The following is a 14,713-nucleotide window of genomic DNA, read 5'->3' on the forward strand; positions in this document are numbered from 1 at the left end:
ACTACTGCCTCCAACATTTATATTGACTCTTAAAATTGATAGAGTTTTCAGATTTTTCTAGATTCTTTAAAAATTATGACAACTTACTTTTTTGATGACCACTCAATTTTCTAGGGAAAAAGTAAAGGAAAAAGTCTTTTTCTTTTCTCTAGTTTCCATGACAACTCCTATAATTCAACCCCCCTTTTTTATTTTTCTTTTTCCTGGTGCTTTTTTTCCGGCCTTTTTGGGGATTTCCTCATGTTCTTCACACATTCTGCTGGGGGGAATTTCACCTCTCCCTTGGCTTCAACCGCTATTTCTCAAAAACTTTCAGTTCTGGGACTAGAAATTAGTGTAATGGCTATGTCGCTGGACTCCCACGTAGTCGACCATGGTTCATGTCCTGGACCCAGTGGCTTAAAACTCATGCTGGGCGCGTGTATGTGCGTGCCCAAGATCCCGAGAGGAGAATGGAGGAGAAGGGATTGCGGCGTGGTCATCCCCTCTGGGGGGTGATTTCTCACTTTCTGTCTCTATGTCTTTCTCTGTCGAGCGCACGTGCCCTTTAGCAAAAACCTCTCAAAAACAAACAAACAAACAAACAAAAAAACAAAAACAAAAGTAAAAAACAAAAACAAAAAGAACTTTCAGATCTGTTTTTTTTCACAACCCATTTTCCCAGTTTTTCTTCTCTTTCTATTCTGAGCTCCAAAAATAATCATTAGCTTTAGTAAATATAAAGGGTCTTCAAAAAATTTATGGAAAATACAAGCTATGAAAAAATTATGCGTGGATTTCAGATTTTTTTTTACCAAAATAATTTTTACTTTACTTTTTTCTCAAAATTTTGCAAGTCCCCTTATCTGCATATGGTAGGCAGTAAAATTACTTCTGTGAAGAGATAAACATCCTAATCCCTGGAATCTGTGAGTATGTCCCCTTACATGGAAAAGGGGACTCTGGATGTGATTAAACTAAGAACCTACAGATGAGAGGATTATTCTGGATTATCCAGGCAGGTTCAATGTAATCCTATGTTTCCTTAAAATCAAAGGACTTTTTCTGCCTGTGAACAAAGGGACTGATTACTACAGCGTAATGATAGAGAGATGGAATATTTCTGGTGTTGAAGATGGAGGAAGGGGCCATGAGTCAAGGAATGCCAGTGGCCTCTGGTAGCTGGAAATGGCAATGGATTTCCTGGAGAGTCTTCAGAAAGGAACATAGCCCTTCTGACACTTTGACCTGAGCCCAGGGAGACCTGCGTTGGCCTTCTGACCTATAGAATGTAATTAAATAAATTGGTGTTTCCAAGTCATGAAGTTTGAAGTAACTTTTAAATAACAGCAGGAGAAAATTAATAACATAGTTAAATCCTGGGAAAATGATTTATGACCTACTTATATTCAACAATATATTATAAAAATTCTCAAAACTATAGAAGAGTTGAATGAATTATACAGTGAATACCCATATACCTACCACCAATAGTCTACAATGAACTTTTTGCTGTATTTATCACCAATCTATTTGTGATGGTATTTGTCCACTTTATTTTTTAAATATATTTCAAAGTAAACTACAGATATCACTACATAATTTACTTTTAAATATTTACTTTCTTGGCATTGTAGCCACAAACTAAATATATACACAGCACACACACACACACACACACACACACACTCATACTCACACATTCACACATACTCATCAAAGCAGCATTAACTTACCACAGTGAGTACCACTTGTCCTGGATGAGATACCACCCATTGAGAAAACGTTTGGCATTTCCAGTCTTCAACTCCTTGACTTAAAAGTCTATAAACAAAAGAAAATCATTTATATTATTTATATATAATCACTGATTGTGGTCATGTAGTGATGAAGCATAAGATCACAGAGTAATTTTGCTTTAAGATCTCTGATGTTGTTGTAATTTAAATATGTATATTGCAGGATCTGACAGGGCTTTAATTCATACATGTTGCATAGTTCTTAAATTCCTCATTAATATATTTTCTAATGAGGCCATTGACATTCTGAGGTAATAAAAATAAAATATATTAAACCTGGAGATGACACAAATTAGCTTTGAATTGTTAATACTGTTGATAGCAAAATCTGTATCTAAAATGACTTCTAAAATGGAAGAAACAACGTTCTTTTGGCTGGAACCACCAGAAAAATTATAACGCTAAAGTCCCCGATTTAGCTTTAAAACTTAATTGCAATGGAGAGGATAGGATTTATGAAAAATATCCAGACTATTTTGTTTAAGACCAAAGTTAATATGTGCCAACAGTATACGTTTTGATATTGTCATGACATCGTTTTTCATACAGAAGTTTTACATTTCCTGAAACCTAAGCATCATGGTCAAACACTGGATGCTTTCCCAATAAAATTAAGAACAACAATAAAGGATGCTCAATGTCATCTGTACTTTTCACATTATACAAAATTTGTCATGAAAACAACATAAAAAGATGGGACAAGCAGTTGGCATAATGGCTGCATTGCTGGACTCCCATGTAGTTGACTGCAGTTCGAGTCCAGGACCCAGTGGCTTAAACTCACGCTGGGCATGTGTACGTGCATGCCCAAGATCCCGAGAGGAAAATGGAGGAGAAGGGATTGTGGCATGGCCATACCACCAGGGGGTGATTTCTTGCTTTCTGTCTCTCTATCTCTTTCTTTCTGGCGAGCACATGCACCCTATAGCAAAAACTTCTCAAAAAAGAAAAGAAAACAATTTTTAAAAATTATGAAAGAAGTGGCACAACTATCATTTTTAGCAAATGATACAATCATTTAACCAGAAAAATCCTAGGACATCAACTGAAAAAAAAATACTTGCCTAATACGAATGGCTAGATTAATTTTTCAGGGTTCCTTGTCTACAAAGCCCTTTCTTATGTATAAGATGACATTGGTTCTTATTGTATTACCTCAAGTATTAGAATTGAGGCCAAAGAGAGTCAATGGTTGTTATTAGTATTAGTAAACATATTTCTGCTCTGCTCTAGAAATCTTGCATTGCTGGCACCAGCAGTTAGTGTAACGGCTATGTCGCTGGACTCCCATGTAGTCGACTGCGGTTCGAGTCCTGGACCCGGTGGCTTAAACTCACACTGGGCGCGTGTGCGTGCATGCCCAAGATCCTGAGAGGAGAACAAAGGAGAAGGGATTGTGGCATGGCTATCCCCTCGGGGGGTGATTTCTCGCTTTCTGTCTGTCTCTATCTCTCTCTCTGTCTTTCTGGCAAGTGCACACGCCCTATAGCAAAAACCTCTCAAAAAAAAAAAAAAAAGAAATCTTGCATTGGCATTTAATAATATTAATAAATATAGATATGGATACTTAAAGATTAATAGCCTTTCTATAACCAATAATAAAATATTAGAAATGTACTAGAAGCTGTTCTAGTCAGGTAAGTCTTAAAAGTTCATAGAGTGAGGTTCTTTTTCACTCTAACAGATAAAAATAGTAGGTTGAAATATAAAAAAGAGAACATTAAAAAGATTAAAATGAGTACCTGATTCTGGGGAGGAAAGGTGGAACTGAAATGTAAAGTAGAGAGGCTGACACTGGAGGCCTCCTGAGCAGCAGCCTTTAAAAAGGCAGCAGTAGACATGATTTCAGACCCTAGCCAGTTTTCAGATCCATGTGAATCTCAACATACACAAAACTGAATGTTGTCCATGATTACATCCTCACTCTAACATTAACACTGTAAAAATGATTTTCATTGAGTCCTGTGACATTATGCTATATCAAAATTCATAAGGGACTTCACTCCTTCTACTTTTCTGACCAGTTCCCACTTAAATTAGTAAACAACCAAGTTTTTAAAAATTACACACACACACACACACACACACACCCATATTATTTACTTTCAGGATCTGAAAATTGTACTTACTTTTTTAGCACACCAAACATGCTTTTTTCTACATTTACCAGCCACTGTTCCACAGCACTTCTTACACGAATTTTCCTACAATTTATTTAGAAAACAATGAATAATTTTTTAACTTATGTTTCAGTCCTTTGATGAGCCCATAGGTTAAGTTTTCTATACACATTTAATATTCATGAACCAAAGGACTATAATTGTATAAACTCTTTGAGTGTTTCTAGATCTTAATTTGGAAAAAAAGTATTTTTCCTGGCTTTAGGAAATTCTGACATCAAAACCATGGACTTATACAATAAATAGGACCAGGTAAATTATAAATTTATAAGATGGATAAGTTGTATTACAAAACGTTTTTAGGTTCTTCACTGAATCACTTTTCTATTTTTAGATTTTAGAGAGATTTTTGGTATAGGACATGTGAGCTCACCAGAGATAGAGACAGAGAGACAGAATGAGAACCCATCTCCCAGGAGAATGGCCACACCCCAATCCCTTCTCTTCCATTCTCCTCTCAGGATTTTGGGCATGCATGCACACATCCAGCATGACTTTTCTGGGGAACCAGCAGTTAGAGTAATGGCTATGTCACTGGACTCCCACGTAGTCGATCGCGGTTCGTGTCCCGGACCAGGTGGCTTAAAACTCACGCCGGGCGCGTGTGCGTGCGTGCCCAAGATCCCGAGAGGAGAATGGAGGAGAAGGGATTGTGGCGTGACCATCCCCCCTGGGGGGAGATTTCTCACTTTCTGTCTCTCTGTCTCTCTCTGTTTGTCTGGCGAGCGCACGTGCCCTATAGCGAAAACATCTCAAAAAAAGAAAAAAAAAATGCCAGGTCTGGGCCTTGAACTGTGATCAACCATGTGAGAGTCCAGCGACATAACCATTGTCATCTGCTGGTCCCAGATTCCTCACTGATTCTTAAACAGTAAGGTTACGTTGGGGGTTTTGATGGGTAAGAAGGCTGGCAGATTGGACCAGTGTAACAGCAGGATCTAGAATGTTTTAATGGCCTGCGAGCTGATTGTGATGAGACCAGAGGTCAGTGGAAGCAGCAGTGGGAGTCACATCAACAGCCCTAAACACAGGAAATTTCCTTCCTATCTACTTTTTAAAATAAAACCAATGTTATGGTGGTTAAGGTGCTGAATTCCAACATGGCCAATCATAGTTCAAGTCCTGAACCTAGATTCCTGAAAATCACTCCAAGCACATGTGCATGCAAACCCAAAATCCTGAGAAAACAATGGAGTAGAAGGGATTGCAATGTGACCATGCCCCCTAAGGAGTGGTTTCTCACCCTCTCTCTGTCTCTCAAGTGCATGCACCCGATGGCAAAACCAAAAAAAAAAAAAAAAAAAGATAACTATTAAAAGGATAGTTGTAAACTTAAGTCAGAATTGAATGACAGAGAAAAAGGTAGGTACAAAATAGAAAGCACTGAGTTTGAAGATCATTTCCCTTTTAGTTAAAGCAAAAGTGAGGGTCAGCCAGAGTTGTGATAGTTAAGGAGGCTGAATCCTTAAGGAGGCTGAATCCCACATGGCCAACAGCATGGTTTGAGTCCCAAGCTAGCAGCCTAGAAAACACGCCTGTTGTTTGTGCCCTAAGCCTCAAAAAGGAAAATGGAGAAGGGATTGTGGCATGGCCATTTTGCCTGGGGAGGTGCGCTCTCATTTCTCTTTCTGTCTCTCTGGCAAGCACACACATTCTATAGCTAAAACAGAACAAACTAACTAACTGAAAAAACAAAGTAAGTAAAAGTGTATTTGTCTAACAATATTATCTTTAAAATAATACTTAGCAAACTTCCATGAAATATCAGACATTTCAAAGCAGAAAATCTTATATAATAAGGTTTTATGGAGTCTAAACATTTATCAATAGTTTGTAACATTTTTATCATACTTCGGTAGCACAAGACCTTCTCCTTCAGCAGATATAATCATTTTTACAGCAGGAGGGCCAATTTCTTGTTTCCATATCAATAATTGTCTTATATTTTCAAAACATTTCACGAGATGAGGCTGTGATCCAGAAACCAATGTCAGTAACATAAAATCTTGACCTGACCAGAAAATAATATTGCTGAACAGAGAATCATGTTATTACCTGTACTGAGTCAGGATTTTTGCTGTCAGCTAGAATATCAAGAAGTTCAGCATTGCTAAGAAAATAGAATCTAGGGAAAATCATTCTTTTAATTTCAAGGTAGTCCTGTTCAGAACCAAAAGAAAGGCAGTTCAGAATATATATTTAAACATGATACAAATTGCATTCTCATTTGGGCCTATGTTTATACATACAAAGCCACAGTATGATCGTATGCAAGCACTACTGGTCAAAATCACATTCCATGCTCAATGAGAGTTATATTTGAGTTGCTAAAAAAGTTTAAAAGCAAAACTAATGAAAACAGAAATAAAAAAAATACCCTACCCCCCGCCCCCAACACACACACACACAATTTTTTTCTGGCTCACTAATAAAGCAGTGGATTTAAGTTATCATCGGTGTTGCTTTCCCATGTTTTCTTCTTTCTGCTCATATTTCTGTGTATGTGGAGTTACCACCTGAAAGATCATGTTATCATTTCACAGATGACCTCGCACTCTACTGTACAGAGAATCCCTCCATGGTGCATCTCTCCCTACAGTTCAGCTGCATTTACACCAGTCTGAAGTCTTTCCTTCTTTTCAAAGAGATACCTATTCACTACGCCAGGCAAGGAGACCCGCGCTTTATTTATCATTCTCCTATGTCTTCCTTGTTCCCTTTCAGGCCTCCCCCTTAAGTTTCTGTTATTAAAAATATGTATACTCCCGTCCTTTTTCTTTTGTTCTCCTCCAGCTCCTGTCTACTTGCCCAGCTTCTCTCCATATTCAGAACTCTTCAAAAGATCATCTATAAACTGAGTCTTCATTTACTCACCTCTCTGTCATCTCATTTTCTGCCATCTGGCCCTCACCGTAAACAAACTTATTGGTGCTTTTCAGTCCTTATGTTACATGGTATTTCCGCAGCATCTGACCCTGTTGATTCTGCCCTTTCTTTTCAGTTCCAGAATTTTTATTGTTTTCCCTCCATCCCTCAGCCATTATCCTCAAAAATTCTTCTTTGTCCCCTACAAGGTTATGTTAATGTCTCCTGAGTTTCATCCTCCTCACTCTTCCTGCTCATTACGCTCTGCTTGTGCTATCAGACACAAACCCACTTACTCTTCAGCTCAGATCACTTCTCTGCCCCAAATCTTCAAACCTACTAGCAAGTGGAGATGTTCACTTAAATGTCCCATAAATATTATATTTTTAAAATGAACAAAACATACTTATTTTCACCCAAGCTTTTTCCTCCTCTAGAGCCTATCTCCATTTCGTAATTATCTTCTCCTTTCCTGGTCAAGCCAGAAAGCCTAGGCATGATCTGGGACCTCTTTACTCTCTGTTCAACTATCCAATGCTCCTGGATCCACCTCTGTCATCTTCACCATGACCTTTCGCTAGTGTCCCAATATTTCTAGTCTTTTAACTGGTTTTTCAATATCCATTCTCACTGCCCTTGGTCCATATTCTGTGCTTCTTGGTAGAGAGATATTTCTGAATTAAATTATTTCACTTTCTTGCTTATAATTCTTCTAGTCTAGCCACAGTGGTAGCGCCACACTCTGTGATATGAGAGGCCATATGGAAGATCAAGGTTTGCTTCCCAGGTCAACAAGTACATGATGAGTATGCACATGTGCTTGTGATCCCAGCTGGCTGAAGGCCTGGGGCTGGAATGGGGAGACGGCAGTCTCCCTCTTTCTTCCTCTTTCTCTCTCTCATGAAAAAAATACACTTAAAGAAATAGTTTCAAATAAAGAGTAAAACATGTTGACAAAAGCAGAACTTCTCAAAGATTTAGTTTTCTATGTCTATGGACATACAATGTTTAATAAATTTATCATCTTAACTATAAGAAAAATAATTAGGAGCCAGCTGAGTGACACAGTGATGCTGAATCCAATGCTGGATCATGGGTTTGGTTCCCCAATTGACCTGTACATACAGAGTGTATGCACCATGATCCTATCTGACTGGGGGCTGGATCACAGCATGAGGCTCTGTTAAGGATATTTCTCACTCTCTCTCTCTCTCTCTCTCTCACTCTCTCTTTCTGTTTCTCGCTCTCATGGTAGATTTAGACTTAACTGTCTTTTGGTACTTTGCTTAGGATCATTTAGAATAGCCCATCCACTTTTTCTTTTGATAATATTTTTATTAATTCTATAGACATAGAAAGTTTAAAGAATTCCTGGCAGCTAGTATAAAGTAAAAAGTTTTCACTGGAATTTATTTTTTAGTGTATTGCATTACTTTTGTAGAATTATATTACTCTCTACTTTAGGATTGCTATACATTTACCTCAAGTTTTTTCTTTACGTGTTCAAGATGTATATTGCAATTTTGCATTATTTCAAGGACTCCTGCAGAGGTGCTTATTTGGAAAGCATTCAGTTTGTTTTGTATTTTTGATATTATTTCTTTCCACATGGAAATCACATGAGAGAAAAGTGCTGTTTCTGCTGGGAGCTGCCTTTAAAAATACAATAGATGTAATTAAAAATTTTGAAGGCATTGTAATTAAATCTATTATTTAAATGCATTTGCCAAGGAATATTATTTAATTTATAAAATGTTTTCACATGTTATATTTTTTCTGATCAATAACTCATTAAAGATACCTTTTGAGTGCATATTATATACAATGATGAACATGATAAGAAATACTAGGATGAATGAGACATATAACCGTCCTTTAACAAGATCATATGTAGTATGTGGTAGAAGATAGACTTACACAGTTCTACATAAAGTGAATAGAAATGATTTGTGATCTAAGAAATATAATAAAATAAAAGGCTACTGAAATTCTAGAGAATTGCATCTGGGAAGAGATTCTTAGAGAAGAAGCTATTTAATCTGGTTTCAAAGGAAGAGTAGGGCTTTTCTTTTTTTTTTTTGGAGAGATTTTCACTGTAGGGCGCGTGCGCTCGCCAGACAGACAGAGAGAGACATAAAGACAGAAAGCGAGAAATCACCCCCCAGGGGGGATGGTCACGCCGCCAATCCCTTCTCCTCCATTCTCCTCTCGGGATCTTGGGCACGCATGCACATGCGCCCGGCGTGAGTTTTAAGCCACCGGGTCCGGGACACGAACTGCAGTCGACTACGTGGGAGTCCAGCAACATAGCCATTACGCTAACTGCTGGTTCCCAGGAAGAGTAGGGCTTTGATGGGAAGAGAAGGTAGGGAAGGTATTTGGCTTAGGAGACTATAGAGATGAGTATTAAAAAAAATCAAAGTTTTATTCATAATTGTCTAATCTTGGAGGATAAGACGTAAGGCAGATATTAACTTTGGTATAGAAATTTTTCTTTACAGAATATTATCTTTGTTTTCTCCCTTTGGAAAAGAGAAGAAAAAACCTACACATGGTATGGTACAATAATCCATTGGTATGTTGATTTTAGTTTTGGTTTTGCTGCAGTGGGAATTGAACAAGAACTTTTTTTTTTTAGAGGTTTTTGCCTTCAGTGGGGCACATGCATCCACGAGAGACAGAGAGAGAGAGAGAGAGAGAAAAGGAAAGCAAAAAATCACCCCCGGGGGGATGGTCATGCCACAATTCCTTTTCCTCCATTATCCTCCTGGGATCTTAGGCACACAAGCATACATATACAACAAAAAAGGTTATTGTTACCTACTAAGCAGCACTCACATTTAAACCATCCCTTGTATAAAATTCTAATGGTTTTCCTTTGTGCCCAAAATAAAGCTCAAAATAATCATATACTCAAGGTCTTCCATTGCTGAAAGTCTTTTAAACGTATACTGCATGATCTACTACTTGTGTTTAGAAAGGCTCCTAGACTAGTTTGTATCATTTACTGTCAGCAGTTCAAATTCTACCTAGAAAATTTATCTGTCTCAAGGAAAACACTCTTACAACCTCTTAAAACTTTAAAAAGTTTGAATGCTTTAAATAAAGAGAAAAGGTAAAATTTTTAGAAATTTTAGGTTTTCTAGTCTTCCATCTGGTAAGAAATTCTCATTAATGCATGAGTGCTGCTAAAAATATTATTATTCACATCAAAACCACACTGATATTCTAGAGCTGAATAAACACATAACATTTGGGGTTAGGGATTATAATGAGGTATTTGGCAATGTTTCCCTTGTCCTTTATATCTTCATATCAATAATCGAGAAATAATGCTTTTGAAAAAGGCAATGCTTGTCATCTTTTATGAAAGGAAAAAATAATTACTTAGCAGATTACATTTGTATCAGTAGGTTTGTTCATTGAAGGAATGGTTTCTCAAAGGTTACAGAAAGTAAGTTTCCCACTGTGCACTTTTTTCTACCTATATATGGTATTTTAAGTTTTTACCTTTGTATTTCTGAAGATTGAAAGATTGGCTCAAGATAAAGCCAATTTCTTTGACAATTCATCCATTCCTCAAGAGTATAAGAGAAGAGAGTTAAGTTTTGATCCCATTCATGCACAAGATCCTACAATGACAAAAACACATACATCTGAATCAAAACATAAGAAATTACACTATATGGGACCAGTAGTTGGCGTAATGGCTATGTCACTGGACTCCCACATAGTCGACTGCGGTTCGCGTACCGGACCTGGTGGCTTAAAACTCACGCTGGGCGCATGTGCGTGTGTGCCCAAGATCCCAAGAGGAGAATGGAGGAGAAGGGATTGCAGCGTGGCCATCCCCATGGGGGATAATTTCTCGGCGCTTTCTGTCTCTCTGGCAAAAAATCACCCCCGGGGGGATGGTCATGCCACAAAAAAAAAAAAAAAAAAAAAACCTCTAAAAAAAAAAAAAAAAAAAAAAAAAAAAACCCCTAAAAAAAAAAAAAAAAAAGAAATTACACTATAAGAGTCAAATAATAGGAACTAAGATCAAAGGTGAGTATCACTCATTGACATATGGAATATAATTAATATAGGGTCACATAAAGGTGAATTTATTTTAGTTTTGGTAGGGGCATAAGATTTTCTGTTGATCCAATTTTCTCCCTTATTTATTATACAATAGATAAATTTTTTTCTAAAATGCTTGAATGACACACACATGTATACAGAAATTAACATGAATGTCTCCCACTCAACCCTTATTTTCTATTTTCAATCAAGAGGAAATAATCAGGAGTTTGGTGTGCACATTATTGCAGTCCTTTCTTTAAGCACTATTGCACATATGTACATGTATTATTTTTAATGGTTTACATAAATGCAGTCATTTTATACACATTATTTTGTAACTTTCTTATTTTCTTAACTTAATACTGCCTTCCAGAAAGGTTTTATGTAGACATTTAGTTTTTCTTCATTCTTTTGATAATTTCAGAAAATTATATTGTATAGGTAACATTTTTTCAACTAGTATCTTTTTATTGTTATTATTATTTATTATTATTTACACATTCACTCATTATACATCATTTAGTTTGTAAAGAGATTTTACCCAACATGATATATGCCACACAGCATGCGAGTTGAAAATACTTTACACAATGTCACTAACACAGATATTACCATACGTATTATCATCAATAGATAATTTTCCATTTTCTGTTTCTTAAATGTTTTGCTTTATTCTTTTGCCCCTTGATTACCTCCTTTTTACTCTTTGCCATTTCCCACTCTCCTCCCACATTGTCTCTGATATCCTCAGTTGCTCTCCATGCCTTTATTCCATCTAATATTTCAGTTTCTGCCATAGAGTATAGACATTTGGTATATATTGAGTGGGGATATACAATGTCTCTCTTTCATAATCTGGCTTGCTTTGCTTAGCAGTAAATCTTCCATATTCATCCACTTTCTGGCAAATGCTAGGGTCTCTCCTTTTTTTTATGGCTCAGTAATATTCCATAGTGTATATGTGCCACACTTTTTCAATCCATTTGTCTGTTCATGGACATTGGGTTGGTTCCATGTCTTAGCAATTGTGAATAATGCTGCAATAAACATGGATGTGCAAGTGTTTTTAAGAGTGCATTCCCATCCTTTGGGCAGAAAAACCCAGGAGTGGAATTGCTGGATCATATGGTAGTTCTATTTGTAGTTCTGTGAGGAATTTTCATCTTGTTCTCCACAGTGGCTGTACTAATTTATTTTCCCACCAACAGTGTAGGAGAGTTCCCTTTTCTCTACAGCCTCACTAGCATTTATCATTCTTTATTTTTTAAATCTTAGCCATTCAAACTGGGATTACATGGTACTCACTATGGTTTTGATTTGCATCTCCCTTATGACAAGGGATATTGACCATTTTTTCATAGATTTTTATCTGTTTGCATGCCTTTCTTAGAGAGTTGTCTGTTCAGCTCATTTGTCCCTCTTTTAATAGGGTTGATCTTTTTAAATTTTTCCTCTGGGTGACCTGCTTCAGTTCCATGTATATTCTGGTTATCAGTCCCTTATCTGAGGTGTAGTTTGCAAATATATTCTCCTATTATGAAGGTTATCCCTTCATTCTAATATTTCTTTTGCTATGCAGCAGCTTTTTAACCTGATGTAATCCCAACCCTGTCTGGGACTGAAACCATGGGTTGACCATATTGGAGTGTTCAGTACCTTAGCCACCACATCACCTGCTGGCCCCAAGTTTGTAATATATTATGGGGTAAGGGACTGAGATGCCTTCTATTCCACTATTTTTTTTCAGTATTGCTTTGGTCATACAGAGTCTTTTATGATTCCAGACGAATTCTGTGTTTTTTCTAAATCTGTGAAGAGTATCCCTGTTAATTTGATTGGGATTGCATTTAATATGTAGATTAATTTGCATAGAATTGACATTTTGATTATATTAATTCTTCCAATCCAAGAACATGGGATGTCTTTCCACTTTTTTGTGTCATTTTCAATTTTTATTTTATTTTTTTTTTAGTTTTTCATAGCTTTCCATGTAGAGGTCATTGACTTCTTTGGTTAGGTTTGTTCCTAGGTATTCTGCAATTTTAAATCTGTTAATTCCATCCAATGTGTTGTTCATCTCAGATATTGTTTTCTTTAGAAGTTTAATTTTTGTCTTTTAAAAATAGTATCTACATCTTTTCTTAACTTTTTTTTTTGCGGGGGGGGGGGGTTGCTATAGGGCGCATGCGCTCGCCAGAAAGACAGAGACAGAGAGACAGAAAGCAAGAAATCACCCCTTGGGGGATGACCACGCCCCAATCTCTTCTCTATTCTTCCTGGGATCTTGGGCACGCATATATACATGAACCCAGCGTGAGTTTAAGCCACCGGGTCCAGGACTCCATCCATGGTGGACTACATGGGAGTCCAGCAACATAGCCATTACGCCAACTGCTGTTCCCTCTACTTAACTTTTTAATATATAGGTTATATTTATGACTTTTTACTGCCCTTATCTCTAATTCTAAGATCTGAGTTAGTTAAGAATTAGTTTACATTGACTAGTTTTTCTTTTCATTATGAATTCTTTTTCAATTTTTTTGAAAGTCTGGTAATCTTTAATTGGGTTATAGACATTATAAATTTTAACTTGCTGTGTACTGGATATTTTTGTATTCCTACTGTCTTGTAGTTTGTTTTGGATACAGTCAAGTTACTTAGAAACAGTTTCAGTATTTTGAATCTTGCTTCTAAGATTTGTTAGGGAGGACAAGAGCAGCATTTAGTCTAGGACTCATTATTTCACATTACTGTAGCAAAACTCTCTTGAGTATTCTCTCTAATGCTCATGAATTATGAGTATGATGAACTTCTGTTGTCACTGGTTGGTGCAAGCATTATTCCAGAACTGTCTGAACCACTTGAATTCTCTCAAGTGTTTGTTTCCTCTGGTAGTTTCTTCACATTCATGTGCCATTGATTGTGTATGCTGAATACTTGAGTAGGGACCATTCACAGACCTCTGAAGTTCTCTCTTGGTACAACTCTGTCTTTCCTGGTACTTGAGTCTACAAACTTCAACCTCCTCTGCCTCTCTAGACATTCAGCAGCATCCTTTCATATCAGAGTCTACCAGATTTTATCTGGATTTATATCTTTTTCCTTCAGTCAAGGTCTAGAAGAAAAGGCAATAAGTTGGTACAAGCATAGGTGTACCTTGTTTGTTTCTCCCTCTCAGGGATCCTTATCCTTCATTGCCTAATGTTCAGTGTCCTGAAAACCATTGTTCCATATAATTTGTTTTATCTACTTTGGATATTTTGGTAGAATGGTAAATATAGCATCTATATATCAGTTTTCTTGGAAGTGGAAGTCTGTATGTTTGTGCTGTTCATTTTTAGCATCTTGAATCTATCTAGTTTATCATTTATTAAACCCATTTTACTCTGTAATACAGACATATGATGCTCTAAATACTTATTTTCATAGGGATCTAGACAATTGTGACAAAGTTTTGTATTAATTTTCTCATTATTTATTTATTTTTTAAAGTTTATTTGTTCATTGAGAGAAAGATAGACATAGGCATCCTCAACAGAGAGTTTCACTCTGTGATCCTTCCTGCAGTTTTCCCAGCCGGCAGGATCACAGGCATGTGTGCACACCCAGCACATAATGGTCAACTGGGAACCAAACCCCAATATTCCATATGGCTCCAACATTACAGAGTAACATGCCATCACTGCATTACTGCAGTTGGCCACCTTGTTAATTTCCAAATATAAAAAATTTGGATTACATTTATTGTATATTCTGATGATTGTTTTTAACTTACATTTTTAATGGGTGTTTTGTTTACCTTTATTGCTGTTTTATGATTTTTAA

At 36.7% G+C, this 14,713-nt stretch overlaps 1 protein-coding gene across 1 annotated transcript in view; it reads right to left on the bottom strand.

The window, feature by feature from the left end:
* Positions 1-14,713, bottom strand: part of DNAH14 (dynein axonemal heavy chain 14) — a 261,709-nt gene that overhangs the window by 184,023 nt on the left and 62,973 nt on the right. The window contains 6 exon segments of the mRNA XM_027775206.1: positions 1,716-1,803; positions 3,908-3,982; positions 5,810-5,928; positions 6,014-6,118; positions 8,305-8,476; positions 10,334-10,455. Of these exon segments, the coding sequence (XP_027631007.1) occupies positions 1,716-1,803; positions 3,908-3,982; positions 5,810-5,928; positions 6,014-6,118; positions 8,305-8,476; positions 10,334-10,455 (681 nt within the window).

The sequence above is a fragment of the Tupaia chinensis genome, unplaced genomic scaffold, assembly GCF_000334495.1.
Source record: "Tupaia chinensis unplaced genomic scaffold, TupChi_1.0 Scaffold000532_1, whole genome shotgun sequence".
NCBI classification, from domain to species: Eukaryota; Metazoa; Chordata; class Mammalia; order Scandentia; family Tupaiidae; genus Tupaia; species Tupaia belangeri.